Genomic DNA, 16,579 nt, shown 5'->3' with positions numbered 1-16,579 from the left:
TCCAAGTGGCGGTCTGTGAATTGCGCAGGCATTATAAATAAGTCGACATAAGCATTCAGAGGCCGTTTTTGTGAGAAACACCACAAGCGATGTGACAGTCGCGTTTTATACTCATTTTTCTTTACAAAATGTGTACAATATAAAATTGAAAAGAAAACCAGGAGCTGCGGCTAAGGGGAATCTACTCCTTTATTATCACAAAGATTGTGCCAGCCGCTGGATAATGTCCAACCACTGCTCAAGTTCCAGACAGGCCAAACTGTGGTCAGGGTTATTGTGCTTATTTAAGGATTTTCTTTATATTTTGGTGAGAAATAAATGTCTCTCAGATGTATTTCTCATATCTTTCTCTCTTTCTATCTCTCTACAATCTATCTATCTATCTATCTATCTATCTATCTATCTATCTAATGCATGTGTCCTCCATCCAATTGCTGTTTGTCTTAATATTTAAAATAATATATTGCTTTTTTGTACTAGTCCATGAAGGATCAACATTTGCAAGAACCATGGTTTCACGGGCAAATGAAAGAAGGGCGGTACATGGCAGAGCGTCTTTTGCAAGAATACTGTGCTGAGATGGGGGGCAAAGATGGAACATTTTTAGTGAGACAAAGTGAAACTTATCAGGATGGTTACACGTTCTCTTTCTGGTAGGATCAAGATAAATGACATATTATATGAGAAAATCATATAAACAATGTTTTTTTATGATAATCTGTGGTGTAATTAAGGACAGAAGTGGTAACAAGTGGACCTCTACTAGAGGGGTTTCATTTAACTCAAGAGAATTACGCTACACCTAGAATCTAAGTCTATCGATAGTCTTTATAGCCAATATCTCATGATTTGTAAAACATTCTTGTCCTTCATTTTTCTAGGAGATCAGGTAGAGTACAACACTGTCTAATCCGGTCCTGTACAGATGGAGAATATGTCAAGTATTACCTGACTGAAAACCTAACATTTAATAGTATTTATGAACTGATACAACACTACAAAGAGTCGTCGCTGCGCTGTGCAGAATTCGAATTACGATTGACAGATGCTGTACCCAACCCCAATCCACATTTATCAAAAGAGTGAGTAACTTTTACCCTTACAGTATTATATAATAGAGCAATGCTAAACATAACTCCTTCCATTTCTCCTGACACAGGTTCAACATTAATATATAATTATTTTTAAATGGGATCTATCACACTATTCCATTAAATGGGACCAAAAGATAAAAGCTCTTGCTGATGGCTCGTTGAGTGATCAGTTAGACATTGTTATAGCACAAAGAAGGTAGTAGTCTTACAAAATTAGTTATAAGTCTTCTAGCTGTTTAGGCCAATGCTAGCCCTAGCTACTGTGATCTCATTATGCTACAGTAGGGTATGTGGAAAGGGGGTTGTTTCATAGGCAGTTGCTAACTTACAGGAATGATGCTCCATGTATTTAGAGCAATCGTATGATTTCTAAATGGAGCCCAGGAGCTAATATACAAAAAATTTCCCAACTTTGATTCATACCATAAAATGTGATTTTCAGTTTGAGAAAGATAAAATATAATATGTGATGGTGAGTTAATGGCAAGACTATTTTTAATTCTTATAGATGGTACTACGATAACCTTAGTCGAGGTGAAGCAGAGGAAATGCTGATGAGAGTTACTCGGGATGGAGCGTTTCTGATACGGAGGAGAGATGATCCGAACTCTTATGCTATTACCTTTAGGTAAGTGTACTGTAGAAAAGAATATATGGTGGATATGGAAAGTATTCAGACCCCTTTAAATTTTTCACTGTTTTATTGCAGCCAGTTGGTAAGGTCAAAAAAGTTCTTATTTTGCTCATTATTGTACACTCCACCCCATCTTGACAGAGAAAAAACAGGAATGTCAATATTTTTTCTAATTTATTAAACAAGAAAAACTGAAAAAACAAGTTTTTCACACCTGGATTTGGGGATCCTCTGCCATTCTTGCTTGCAGATCCTCCCCAGTTCCCACAGGTTGGATGGTGATAGTTAGTGGAAGCCATTTTCAAGTCTCTCCAGAGATGCTCAATTGGATTTAGGTCCGGGCTCTGGCTGGGCCAGTCAAGAATGGTCCCATAGATGATCTGAAGCCACTGGTGTGTTATTTTAGCTGTGTGCTTATGGACATTGTCTTGTTGGAAGGTGAACCTTTGGCCCAGCCTGAGGTCCAGAGCACCCTGGAAGAGGTTTTCATCCAGAATATGGCTGTACTTGGCTGTACTCATCTTTCCTTCAATTGCAACCATCCTCCTGTCCCTGCAGCTAAAATACAACCCCATCGCATGATACCACCTTGTTTCACTGTTAGGATTGTATTGGGTAGATGATGAGCACTATCTGGTTTTCCACACATACTGCTTAGAATTAACACAAAAAAGTTTAATCTTTGTCTCATCAGATCAGAACATTTATTTCTCATTGTCTGGGAGTCTTTCAAGTGTTTTTTTGCCCAGTGTGCCTTTTACATGTCTTGTACTGAGGTGTGGCTTCTGTCGCCACACTTTGCCATAAAGCCCCTGACTGGTGGAGGCTGCAGTGATAGTTGACTTTGTGGAACTTTCTCCCATCACCCTACTGCTTCTCTGGAGCTCAGTCACAGTGATCTTGAGGTTCTTCTTAACCTCTCCCAACAAGGCACACCTCCCACAATTAGTTTGGCAGGACAGCCAGATTAAAGAAGTGTTGGGGTCGTCTCAAACTTATTCCATTTAAGGATTATAGAGGCCACTGTGCTCTTAGGAACCTTGATTGCTGCAGAAATTCTTTTGTAACCTTGGGCAAGTCTGTGCATTCTCCCAATTCTGTCTTTGAGCTTCTTGGAAAGTTCCATAGACCTCATGATTCTCATGTGCTCTGACATGGATTGTGATCTGTAATAAGAAGGGGATGGACTGCATGTGAGTTAAATATGAGTGCCACAGCAAAGGATCTGAATACTTATGACCATGTGATATTTCAGTTTTTCTTGTTTAATAACATTAATGCACTATAATGAGCAATGAGCTTACCAATTGGCTGCAATGAAACAGAGTGAAACATTTAAAGGTGTCTGAATGCAGAGGCACCAAAAAAAAGGCTTCCTTGAAGGGTCGCTATTCAACCACGAAACCATAAATATTTTATTGATTCTGACTTTATGCACCAAATAAATTAAATATCTGTACTTTGTCTTTTTAGGGCAGAGGGAAAAATTAAGCACTGCAAAATCCAAAAAGATGGACGTCTGTTTGTTCTTGGGACTTCAGCCTATTTTGAGAATTTGGTGGAATTGGTTAATTATTATGAGAAGCACGCACTGTACCGAAAAATGAAGCTACGGTATCCAGTGACCGAAGAGCTACTGAACAGACTGAACGCTGTATGTGTTACCTGTTTATATTGTTTAACACAGTGGTCTACAACCCCCGGGCCAGTGGTTAAAAAAACTCACCTCCAGCGCTTCTCTTCAGCCTCAGCCCCGACTTCATCTCTCCTCAGATTCCCGGCAGTGGAGGCAGAGGCACGTCTATGCTCTCAGACGCACGCACCTGCTATGATGATGTCATCAAGCGGCGACACAGCCATGTCATAGTGGGTGCGTGCGGGCAGAGAGCATAGCCGGGAATCTGAGGAGAGATAAAGTTGTAGCTGCGGGGTAAAGAGGTGCCAGAGGTGAGTGTAATCTTTGTTTTGTTTATGGGGCCATCGCTGTGGACATTTAATTATTGGGGAACACTCCAGGGGACATTTTATGGGTGTGAAAGGTCTGCTGGGGACATTTTATAGGGGGGGCACTGCTGGGGGGCATTTTATAGGGGAGAGGTACTGCTGGGGGACATTTTATGGTGGGGAGCACTTCTGGGGGAATTTTATGAGGGTAGCACTGCATTCGCAGATGGCAGGATTCTTAGGGTCGGTCCGTCATCTTGGATTCCTGTGCGATTCTGTGCTGCTGAGTTTCTGTCTCTCATTGCTCTAAGCCTGTAGCCCCCCTGCAGTGCAGCACGCAGTTCACTGACTCTCACTTTCTGCCAGTAAACACATCATGAGGAGAGAGAAGCTGCAAGCTACAAACTACAATCAGATAAGTGATCTGGGGGAAGGAGTAGGCAGTCACATATCTGTGAGAACATAGATGTCATAGATGTAGTAGAACTCATAGTGTAAAAGTGTGTGAGCCTCTGTCGGTAATGCCTCTGTGTATTAGGCATCTCATCATCTCTGATCTGTCTTATCTCTTTCTATGTGTCAGTGTGTTAGTACAGAAGCCAGATGAAAGTGTATATACACCTTGTACCCTGATAATCTAACCACACGGTCACCTCACAGAACTAGATGGATTATAATTAGAGATGAGCGAGTATACTTGTCCGAGTATACTGCTCGGTCGAGTATTAGCATACTCGGACCGGCTCGTTACTCGGACGAGTATCTCGCCGGCTCGAGATCGAGCAGTAAATTAATAAAATAAATTGAATAAAAGTATTTTTATTGTAAAAAAAAAATATTACACATGTTTGCAGATGTTTTACTTGTAAGAACACATTGAAATAACACTATTCTTCACTTTCCAGGTGTTCGCGCGTGTCTCCCGCTACGTTAGGAGATGTGCACGAACATCTGGAATGTGAAGAATAGTGTTCTTTCAATGTGTTCTGCACTTAAATGCTCCTGTATTCACTGTTTGTAATGTTTTAATTCTATTCTTCACTTTGCAGCTGTGCGCGCGTATCTCCGAACCTATCGGGAGACACGCGCGCACACCTGCAATGTGAAGAATAGAATTAAAACATTAAAAACAGTGAAAACACGAACATTTAAGGGCAGAACACATTTAAATAACACTATTCTTCACTTTGCAGCTGTGCGCGCATATCTCCGAACCTATCGGGAGACACGCGCGCACACCTGCAATGTGAAGAATAGAATTAAAACATTAAAAACAGTGAACACAGGAGCATTTAAGTGCAGAACACATTGAAAGAACAATATTCTTCACATTCCAGATGTTCGTGCACATCTCCTAACTTAGCGGGAGACACGCGCGAACACCTGCAAAGTGAAGAATAGTGTTATTTCAATGTGTTCTTATAATAAATAATAATAATTCTTTATTTATATAGCGCACACAGATTACGCAGCGCTGCACAAGCATATCAAATTGGTCCTTACAAGTAAAACATCTGCAAACATCTGGATTTTTTTTTTTTTTGCACTGTTCTTTTACTGTTCAGTTTTATTAAAAAAATGACTCCCATTGACTTCAATGGGGCTCGTTATTCGAGACGAGCACTCGAGCATCTGGAAAAGTTCGTCTCGAATAACGAGCACCCGAGCATTTTAGTGCTCGCTCATCTCTAATTATAATGTATCTGCTTAAAGAGGCCTCGTCCACACCCTGGGATATTACACTGACCAGCCTATGGAGTGATGGGAGCTAAAATCGCAATAAAACTGAGTAACATTGTAAAGTAAGGGATTAAAATGATCTTTATTGTGTAAACATCACTAAGGGATTGAGATTTGAGAATTTTCTTTCGTGGGAAAACCCCTTCAATGTTATAGAGGGGAATACCCCTCAGAAAAAAGTAAGCAAGGGGTGGGTCTTCAGACCCACATCACAGTGGATAGAAACACAAAATGCACTTGTAAACTATTCAACATTTTACATTAATTCAATTTTGGGAGTGTAAGGCCACAGTTCTATGTAATATGTTACCAGAATCAAAGTAATATATACAGTAAATATAATACATATTGTGGCAGATCACAAGACAGAGCAGAAAAAAACTATTAAGGTGACTTCCCTATTATTAAAAACTGAGATCAAATTGTTCCCATAACAAAAAAATTGCTAATAATACAAAAATTATTTTTTAGGATTTACAGAAAACCCCTTTAAGGCAGGGGTCAGGAACCTTTTTGGCTGAGAGAGCCATAAGCGCCACATATTTTAAAATATAATTCTGCGAGAGCCGTACAATATGTTTAAAGGGCCACTGACATAACAATCGTTCCAGCAGTCATTAGTACAGCAAGGAGTGTTCCTCCCTGCTGTACTACGTCACAACTGGAACGAAACAACGGTAATTCCCTATAAAATAAAAAATAGATAATTTACATTGGAGCTTGCGATGCATGACATCTTGTCCAGCACTCTGGCTTCATTTTTACGTGCATGACTGGAAGCTGGCATTCTTACCACCTGATGATGAGAGATGCCAGCTTTCAGGAATGCGCAGAAGAAAGAAGAAGCCAGAGTGCTGGACGAGATGTCATGCATCGCAAGCTCCAATGTAAATGATCAATTTTGATAATGATAAGCAGGAACAGGAGCTACAGAACCTGCAGAATACATGCGCCAACCGCTGCAGAACCCCCTAATGCACGCGCCATCCTCCACAGAACCTCCCAATACACGCACCAGCCACCGCAGAACCTCCCAATACATGCACCAGCTACTAAAGAACCTCTCAATACATGCGCCAGCTATTACAGAACCTCCCAATACATGTGCCAGTTGCTGCAGAACCTCCTAATATACATGTCAACCATTACAGAACATCCCAATACACACTCCAACCGCTGCAGAACATCCTAATACATGTGCAAGCTGCTGCAGAACCTCCCAATACACGCGGCAGCCGCCACAGAACATCCTGATACACACACCAACCGCTGCAGAACATTATAATACACATTTAAAGTGTCTGCACCAGTTTTCTGCTGACTTTGCACTGGATAGAACATCTTTGGAGCTTGTATATGTATTTATAAAGTGCCTGTGCCAGCTTTGTGTGGCAGCTGCTCTGTGTCACAGCAGACAGAAAGAATCTGCACCTAAAGGGGCTGTTACTGCTTAGTCATACCGTGCGCCACATTTATTACTGATGTGCACCACAATTTTGTCTTGGGTCCTAGCTATTACATATCTCAGCTGCTGCAGAACCTCACATTAATGTAGAAAGGCAGTGGTGGGGGAAGATATGTGGGGATGATGCAGAGAGGGGTCTGTATGTGTTTTAGGGACACTCAGGAGCTTCATAGCTGCTCCTGTACACAGGACACTAAGTGGTTAAGGAGGAGTGTGAGAGGAGACACTGGGGGGTGGGAGAACTTATCTCTGGCTGATTCTCAGTGGGGCTGCTGACTCCTTTTCCTCAAGTGCTGGATGTTCTCGAGTCCCTTCTCCTCTGTATGAGTCTGAGTCTCCCGCGCTGCTGACATCCAGGGCTGGGATTGGCTGCCGGCAGATAGTCTCCTTTCCTCCCTCTCTCACACGGAGGAGGCTGCTGCAAGGAGGGAAAGGGAGGTGCCCGTCCCTGAATTAAGCCTGTGTACCCCTACGCTGCCGATTACATCCAGGGGCATAACTTCAGCCGGGGACACAACAGGGTCCAGGACATACGTCCAAATATGGCCCGTTCTATAGTTACACCCCTGGATAGGAGCCCTAGAGCCACATCTGGCTCGCGAGCTATAGGTTCCCGACCCCTGCTTTAAGGAATGCTTCTATATCTGTTTATCAAATTCTTGTTATGAGTTTTACATTTTTCTATTTTTATAGGAAGTGGATGTGAACTCCATTTATGGATCCCATTATGTGGATCCCAATGAAATCTCACCAGCAATGGTAAGTAATCAGTGATGCTGGTGCAACATCCCTCACTGGGGCCTAGTCTTTTCTTGGGGCCTGGAGACAACCACGGCCCGGAATACCTGAGTAGCTGGCCGTTGCGGCCTAGGCACGCTAGTGTCACGGTGCTTGGTATGGGGACCGGAGGGCTGTCCTACAGCCTGGCAGGTCTCCAGCAGGTGGTGTTGGCAAGAAATGATGAGGGAGAGGCTGCTATAGTAGTTCTCCCTGGGGCAACCCTTTAGGATCTTGAGTATGAGTCCCTGTGTGGTGGATAGGGTGCCCGTGATGGTGACAGCCGTAGTAGCAGGGACTAGACGGATGCAGACGTTGAACAAAAATAACTTACGGTTCTTTATTGGAACCGACAGGAACAGTAGCAACGTGCCTTGACAAATGGTAGAATGCTGGGGCTGCAATTGGAGATGGAACCACAGGAATGGATCTTCAGCCTGGATGCAAGGGCAGGCTGGGAGGTAGCAGTAGGTAGTAGTAGGATGCTTCAGCTTGTTCTGGGTTGCTTCAGATATCACCCTTAAAGGTAGGATGATACCCCTTTCTCTCACTAACTAACTCTGCAGAGCTGCTCAGGCAGTGAGCTGAGCTCTGGCTGCACTGGTCTGTCTCCCTGTCTAACTAGACTGGACTCCCCTCTAGAACTTTCCTGACCAGGGGTTTTATTACTCCCACTGGTCAGGTGGTGGTTCCTCCTCCAATCGCATTCCAGCTTACAGATACATGGTTAGAACACAGGTGATTGGCTAACACATTTTACATCACATTTAACAATTAACTCCTGCCTTACCAGGCAGACTCTACCGCTGCAGTGTTCCCCTGTGTTATGTAGTGACCTACTGTGGGGTTGATCAGACCCTACACTGGCTGCAAGCTACATGGTGGGACGTATTCGCAACAACCCCTCTGCCTTGCATCGGCAGGGGTGTTGCACTGGAATAATTTGAGAAGGTTGTAAATGCATTATATAATTCCTATATGACCGCTAAGTTTGTCTCCTTGTTGAAACCAGTGAAACCTGTGTAAAAATCGCTGTTCATAAAATCAACATTTTCCCATTACTTACTTCCTTTACTTCTTATCTTCCCCATAAATGGTACTGGCATATAAGACCCAGTTACAGGGGAAGTACAGCTTCAAGTACATACTGCAAGGCTGACCTGGATTTGTTATGAACCAGTAGCTGATGCAGTTTACCAGAACCTTGATGGCCATGTGATCACTAAGCTGGGAGAAGAAGTGGCATGACCCATACAGTGATCTCTGTGAGAAGTTTGGCTGATGCTGATATTCAGCCCCCTCCTCTGAAGCTACAAGATCTTGTTGCTTGTTAACCAAGTTGTAAGGTGGTCAGCAAAAGATTTTTGGGCAATGAGGAAAAGCCACTTGTGGCCATGGAAAATCTTAAATACAAAAAGAGATAAAAGTGAAAAGTGATAATAGAGCAGTAGCCAGTACAGCTATAAGCTAGCTCAGACAAAGAAGATACCGCTGAGCCGCCTAGCGAGTAGTGCGAGACCTACTGAGGATATCTAGCCGCCACTTAGACAAATGTGAAAAGAGCTGGAGCACTGATCTGTAGCAGCTAGACAGCCATAGGAACAAATAGCTGTAACAGCTTTAGCTAGCTCAGACAGAAAAGATACTATTCAGCCACCTAGTGAGTAGCGTGTATCAGACTAAAGGTATCAATCAGCCACCTAGATCGAAGTGGGAAATAAGCTGAAGCATTAGTCTGAAGTATATATATGACAGTTTCAACACTGCAGTATGAGACTATAGAAACTGGCAATCATACTGCTTTATCAGCCAGTGGGGTTGTGATCAAACAGAATCGCATTCCCCACATTGAAATTTTATTGCCTAAACTTTGTTTCACTAATAGGTAACAAAGTAATTTAAGAAACTATGGGGGTCATTTATTAAGGGCCTGAATTGCGCTTTTCAGGTTATCCGAAAATTTCCGATTTGACCCGATTTTCCCTGAATTGCCTTGGGATTTTGGCGCACACGATCGGAAACCGGATACGAAAACCCGACGGATTGGGAAAAAACGCCGCATTTAAAAAAAAGTGTCGCTTGACATGCGCTTACCTGAGTCCAGCAGAGGAAGGTGAACTTCAGTGCATTCCGATGAACTTCAGCGCAGCAGCAACACCTGGTGGACGTCGGAGGAACTACCTTAGTGAATCCCGGCAGAACCCGAATCCTCCGCAGAGAATGCGCCGCTGGATCTCGAATGGACCGGGTAAGTAAATCTGCCCCATTGTGTGTCTGCACTCAAAGTTCTGTCTATCATTTTACCTAAGAAAAATAATAGTGACGTTTAAATTTTTTGACAAATACCTCCCCCTACAGTGAATCTATACTGACATACCCCAGCGTTTCCTTCCTGCAGCTCAGCCAATCACTAGCTTCAGTAAAAGTGGTAATATCAATGCTGTCACCGTTCCCTGCCTGCATATTACCATTTATTTTATATCATTTAAGCCTCAAGGAACAGTCAGAGCTTTATACAACTATACGGCTACAAGATCCGATGAGCTGAGCTTCAGAACAGGCGCCTTGATTCATAACGTCCTTAAAGTTTCTGATGGATGGCAAGTATCAGCTATAATTTCATTTCTCACTATGTTTTTTGAATGTGCGATTTAAAGGACATTTGCCATCAGGGTCAGGGATTGTAAACTAAGCACACTGGCATGCTGATGTGTGGCCCCTCTGGTAGGATCTGCTCTTCTTTTAGCTTCTTTTTTCTTCTCAGTTTTTTACTAAAAAAAGTTGCATGAAATTATGCAAATGAGCCGGAGGGGCTCAGGGCTCCGTTAGGTTTTAATGGAGTCTGGAGCCCCTGAGGCTCATTAGCATAATTTTAAATCCCTTTATTCTTAAAAACAAGGACTTAAGAAGCTTAAAGAAGAGCAGATCCTGCCAGGGGAGCGCACAGCAGCATGCCAGTGGGCTTGGTTTCCAATCCTTGTTCCTGGTGGTAGTTGTTCAATAAATCTTAAGCCTTTCCCTGTTCTCACCATGCTGCCCATTGCATATATACACAGCTTCCTCTCTGCCAGCGCTCTATTGGCATCACCCTCTGTGTCTCTCTCTTTACTGTCCGTTTCACTGACACAGACAGGATATGTAATGCTCTCCTGCTGCAGCTCTTCCTATTATTCATCAGAGCTCAGAGATGTAAACAAAGAAGAGCAGAGAGGTCTGCACTCAGTACAAAATTAAGTAGTAGAGCTGCTGAGTCACTTGATGAACATTCAGGGATTAGTCACAAGACAGTAAAGGCACATAGGCAAATTATGTAAAACAGTGGCCAATCCTTATAATAAGATGCGTCTTAATACTAGGATTTGGGCTGGATAGACTGGTAGAGGAGGAGGTAGGATATGGGAGTAGCGGACGGATTACTTTACTGACTACTGGGAGAGATTGAATGGAAGCCTATTTGTTTGTCACATCAGTCCTAAAAAAACAGATACACACTTAGAAACAACTGAGTGGAACTGAAGGATGACATTTCAAAGATTTATTACTGGTTCATATGTATGTTAGTGATGTTTGACAGAATCTGTGTGTGTACATTCAATTAATTATACTTTTTAGTTAGGGTTTTCTTTGATCATATAGAATTTCGGAATCTCATAAACTTCTGAGTGGAAAGATGTAAATCTTTTTTCTTAGGTGGAAAGGAGACTATGGAGATAAGCTGCAACACTATTTCCCATCAAATTATGTAGAGGACATCACAATGAATGATGAAGGATTCACCAATCAGGTAAGAGACGGATTACTTTTGTAGAGCAAAACATTTAATATAGTGAACACTCTCATTATGAATGATTATATTTCTATTCTTGATTATAATAGTTATATTCTTGTAGATAGGAGTGGTATTATAGAAGTTACTGTTTTGTACATAAGAGGCAGAATATAATTAAACGGTGTAAATGATGTATTTTGATAACTTCTTTTTCCAGATAACTGAAGATAGTCCACTGGGGGCTATGTGTAGAGGTATCCTGGATCTCGGGAAATTTGAAATAAGTAAGTACTTACTACTAAATGTGTGAAGAAATCGCAAACACTTTCATGTAGTAATAAGAAAGAAATACACATTAAAAAAATGTATGTCTGGGACACATTTACTAAGAACTATGATTGCCCCGCTTCCGCCTCTTGATGTATCGGGGCAGGCAGCTGAGCATCATTTATTCTACGCTAGGTAGGCTCTGGAGTAGAGAAAATTGCTGCCTGTGACTTTTCACATATGAAAAGTCGCCAGCAGGTGCACTGGGGAGAGTAACGCCCCACGCCGGCCCGCTCCCGGACGGACATGCCCTCCACCTGGCCACGCCCTCCACTTGACTGGATGCACCCACCCCCTCATGCCCCTTCACACCCCACTGGTGTGAAGGTGGTGGAGAAGGCAAAAGGCAAAGTGCTAGTGATAATGGCGCAGAGTCCCTGATAAATATGCCCCTATGTGTAGTTTGCCTGTGTAGCGTGCAGAGGGCGGTAGTTTTGGGCCGTGCATGATAAATACCCATATCACGGAACGCCCATTTCAGTGCATAAATTTGTGTTGTATGAAGAATAGTGTAGCGTGCGCCAAAACTGTGCTGCATGCGCCACAAATGTGTCTCGGACACTTCCTAAATATATGGGCAAGCAGTTTGCAATGAAAAGAAAGTGCAAAGTCTGACAAAAATTAATGACAGACTCACTATGTTAAAATTAATTGGCAATTCATATATTTTTATCATTACTATGAACTTTTGTTTTTTAAACAGAGAAACAGGTGCAAGGTAAACACAACAAACTGTTTGTCTTTACACTGGAACCGAAAGATCAAAAGGATCCCTCAGTAGATTTTGCAGCTGAGAAAGTGGAAGAGCTGTTTGAATGGTACCAAAATATTAATACAATTGTAGACGAAAAAGTAGCAAAGGTAAGTGCGGATGTGTTCTGAAGGCCCTATTCAATCTTGGTGGAAGTGACCTTGATAAAGAAATATAGATATGCGATTGCTTAGGCTGGGTTTCCACACTGCAGTGTTGTCAGAATGCTAAATTCACAGTAAAATTCAGCAGTTTTTACACAATTTTGCTGTGAATAGGATCCCACTGCTTGTTTTCCTTAGGCCACACAGTAATATTTTTTGTCCATGAGCTAGCTGTATCAGCAACTATTTGCCAACAGAGACTTCTAATGTGCATGGTTATGGTGTGATGAGGCACCGTGACCATGCCGAACAGGTGTACATTTCCTATGGACATGTGTAGGGTGAGCGTTGCTGTCAACCTGCATGGGGCTGTACACAAGGATCATTTTCACCTGTTTATGGCCATTTTTGCATACATAGTCGTATGTACGAGTCCTTATACATATAGTTAATGATTAGACCACTTAAAGCCCCTTCCTGTCATCGTATGGACCTTGCTGACCACAATACATTCAGATAGAGCTTTAATGTGATAGTAGAAGCACATTGTGCTCTAGCCAGAGCCATATCAGCATTATGCATATCTGCAGAGGAAATTAGCAGCTCATTTACAGCACAATTCATTGCTGGACCTCTGCGGGTAAAAGGGTTAAGGGCTATGAGATGATGTTTTTTTATTATAATAAGCAAAATTAGGTTTCAATCAGCTCCTAATGCAAACATCTGGAGTTAAGTGACTCTGACATCAGCCACTTGTCCTGATTGCTAGCGACATGAATATGTTTAATCGCAATTGGCATATTATACATTTTAAATTGCTTTTCCCATTGACTTTAACAACCTCCATACATATTTATGTTCCTGACGCTCACTTCTCCATAAAAACCTCTACATCCAAAGTTTTATTTATCAATTTTTTTTCCCAATGTAATTAAGAAAGAATAAAAATGATAAGACAAGCAGGCAGATATCTTTCTATGATACTTACAAAGTGGCCTAGTGGATTTCCTTCTTTAGAAGACATGAAAGGCAATGCTTGTTCTATAATTATTGGAACTTGTAGTTCTACTAATGATGGACTGATAGTCTGCTTTTTAATTATAAATATGCAGTCTTATTTAGACTTAAATGGAATACATCATTTTTGTTATTATAAAAATAACATTTTGTATATTTTAAAATATGAATATTATGGTAATATTTCTAGAAATTAGGTCAATATATGCATAAACTAAAAAACTGCAACCTATATATTGGAGTGTATTCACATCTATTTAATTAAAAAACAAAAATATGTAAAATATATGTTAAACAATAGTGAAAACAAAATAATTATATAATATCTTCACAACTTCACAATATAAGTAAATTTTTTGTTTGTCCCCAAATGCAGGCCAGAAACATTATAAACTCCAAGACCAATGCTATGCCCTTCCTTTTATGCCTTGTAGGGATAAAGCGTATAAGCGACATAAAATAGTGTCCATTGTGGTAGATATTGCTATACAAAAAGGGGGCATTTATCATAATTTGTAAATTAGCTTTCTGGCGTAAAAACCATGAAAAAGTAGCAATTCCTTGCAACCTCTATGCGGGTTACTCATGCCAGTACACAGGTAAATATTTGCCAAAAGGAGACACCCAAGATCCCAGTTGGTACTCAATATTGAAAAAAGGGCATTATGTATACAGAGATGTATGGTAAAAAGGCAGATGAAAGCAGATTATCGGCACAGCGCTATTAGTACATCATCCCACAGTGGATGTGTATAAAATGAAAGCTTTATTACAATAGTATACACGTTTCAGGGAAAACACATGCCCTTCTTCAAGTACAAAATGGTTATAATAAATACATATAGAAGCCAGGAATATATACACACACAAGCAAACAATTAGTGCCATGACATCACACAGACGGAGGGATTATGTAAAATGTCATTTTGTAAAATAATGGAGACCAATAAAGCATGAAAAAGAGTTTGAATGAATGTATAAAATATATAATATAAAATATATTGCTAAGTTTTAGCTGACAATGAGACAATGTCCTATTGTTTGTTTTCCAGTTTTTTCCTTCTATATTAAGTATACAAAAATTCCTATCATCCAAGGATACATGAGATTCACAGTAACACTAAATGCCTCTCAAAGGCTGGGTGGAGAGCACTGCTATCGAAAAGATGCATTCAAAATAGCCGTCACCCAGCTTGCATGATTTCGTTCTTTTAGACCAAAGTCAAGTTGGGCAGAATCAGTTTGGAAGGAATCCTTTTAAATGTTATCAGAACTAAAACTTTGAATGTGATTGAGATGCTGCATCAGAAACATCCACTGTATCTTCGTGAAGAAAGAAGGGATTATTGGACCCTACTTCTGCATTCTGATGATTGATGGAACACCTAGGGGTAGCATGCATAAGGTCCAAACAATCAAGCTCAACCTAAGCCTAATTAACATGTAGATATACATAGCTCTTAAAATTAGTTTGGAATTCACAGGTTTCTGATAATCGTCATGTATTATACCTTATGGACCTAGGGGCATCAGATCTAAATTCCTATATATAAATTCCTTTTTCATAAAAATAGAAAGATAAGCTAGGCATTAATAATAGAGTTTTTATTATCATTATCATAGCTCATTATTTGTCTTCAGGAATATAAATCAAGGAGGTAGTGATACATCTCATGGTGGTGTTGATTTGGCTCCTCATTCTTCAACCTAACCTCATTGTCTCACATTAATATATCTATAGGAATTTTTCATAAAGACCTTTGAGAAGAATCAGGCTATTGCAAGAGAGATGTCTGACTTGGTGATTTACTGCAAGCCAAGGAGTGAGGCCAAGGACAATTTAGGTAATGTTAGAGGTTTCCATGTTGTGAAAATATTCCTCCAGAAGTCTACCTTTTTCAGTTCCTTGATCTTATAAATTGTCATGTTCAATTTTGAAATTACCATAAGTTAAAGAACGGATTGCAGAATAGAATCCTGGGTAATAAAGGTCCCGAGTTCATTAACACCCATCAACGGATCAAAAATTGTATTGGGAAACAATATCATGGATTTTCTTTATCTTTGAAAAAAAAAATGTAATTATTTCATCTATATAACTTTAAAAAATGTCAAGGATAAACCTTCATATTTTTGAATTTACGACAGTGCCTTCTTCTGCTATCCCTTTCTTCTTCATCATTTGTTATTTTCAAGGGATTATACTAGGGGAATAGCAAATGCTTTTCCTCCAGAGCCAATCAATAGTGATCTGAAGATCTCAAAAGGGTTAATAGGATCCCCTTTTCATCTACCCTATCCTATATAGCTTCACTTTCTTCACTGATTGCCACCGGCGGCTTCAAAAAGACGGGGTGCATGGACGCCACCATTTATCTGAGGATCGTCGTTCCCCCTGATGTCATTGGGGAGCAGCGATTCGTCGCCATGGCAGACTCGCGTTAACCTATTCAGCACATTGTAATGAATGGGGAGTAAAATCAACATATACTGCCATACTGTAGTATATGATAGGATCAAACCGACAACCTAGGGTTAAAGTACCCTAGGGAGTCTGAAAAATAGTAAAAATAAAAAAAAAAGTAAAAAAAAATGATAATAAAAAAAACCTAAAAACTCAAATCACCCCCCTTTCCGTAGAACTGATATAAGTATAAATAAACAGTAAAAATCATAAACACATTAGGTATTGCCGCATCTGAAAATGCCCGATCTATCAAAATATAATAATGTTTTTTCACTGCGTTTAACCCCGTAATGGAAAATTGCGCCCAAAGCCGTAAAATGGCAATTTAAAAAAAAATTTTAATTCTATAAAAAGTGATCAAAAGGCTGTACAGTCCTAAAAATGATAATATTGTAAATGTCATCAAAAGCCGCAAAAAATGACAACTCCCAAAGCTCTGTACACCAAAGTATAAAAAAGTTATTAGCGCCAGAAGATGGCAAAATCCCCC

General features: G+C 40.7%; 1 protein-coding gene across 6 annotated transcripts in view; it reads left to right on the top strand.

Moving 5' to 3' along the window:
• Positions 1-16,579, top strand: part of PLCG2 (phospholipase C gamma 2) — a 102,749-nt gene that overhangs the window by 63,770 nt on the left and 22,400 nt on the right. For all 6 annotated transcript variants that reach the window (XM_072117271.1, XM_072117274.1, XM_072117269.1 and 3 more), the window contains exons 17-26: positions 481-653; positions 882-1,082; positions 1,603-1,722; positions 3,202-3,382; positions 7,571-7,636; positions 10,145-10,254; positions 11,345-11,438; positions 11,641-11,707; positions 12,454-12,611; positions 15,364-15,466. In XM_072117271.1, the coding sequence (XP_071973372.1) occupies positions 481-653; positions 882-1,082; positions 1,603-1,722; positions 3,202-3,382; positions 7,571-7,636; positions 10,145-10,254; positions 11,345-11,438; positions 11,641-11,707; positions 12,454-12,611; positions 15,364-15,466 (1,273 nt within the window). The remainder of the gene's footprint in view (positions 1-480; positions 654-881; positions 1,083-1,602; positions 1,723-3,201; positions 3,383-7,570; positions 7,637-10,144; positions 10,255-11,344; positions 11,439-11,640; positions 11,708-12,453; positions 12,612-15,363; positions 15,467-16,579) is intronic.

Source organism: Engystomops pustulosus, chromosome 7 (assembly GCF_040894005.1).
Source record: "Engystomops pustulosus chromosome 7, aEngPut4.maternal, whole genome shotgun sequence".
Taxonomy (NCBI): Eukaryota; Metazoa; Chordata; class Amphibia; order Anura; family Leptodactylidae; genus Engystomops; species Engystomops pustulosus.
The sequence above is the reverse complement of the archived record's forward strand: the minus strand, read 5'-3'. Positions and strand labels throughout refer to the sequence as shown.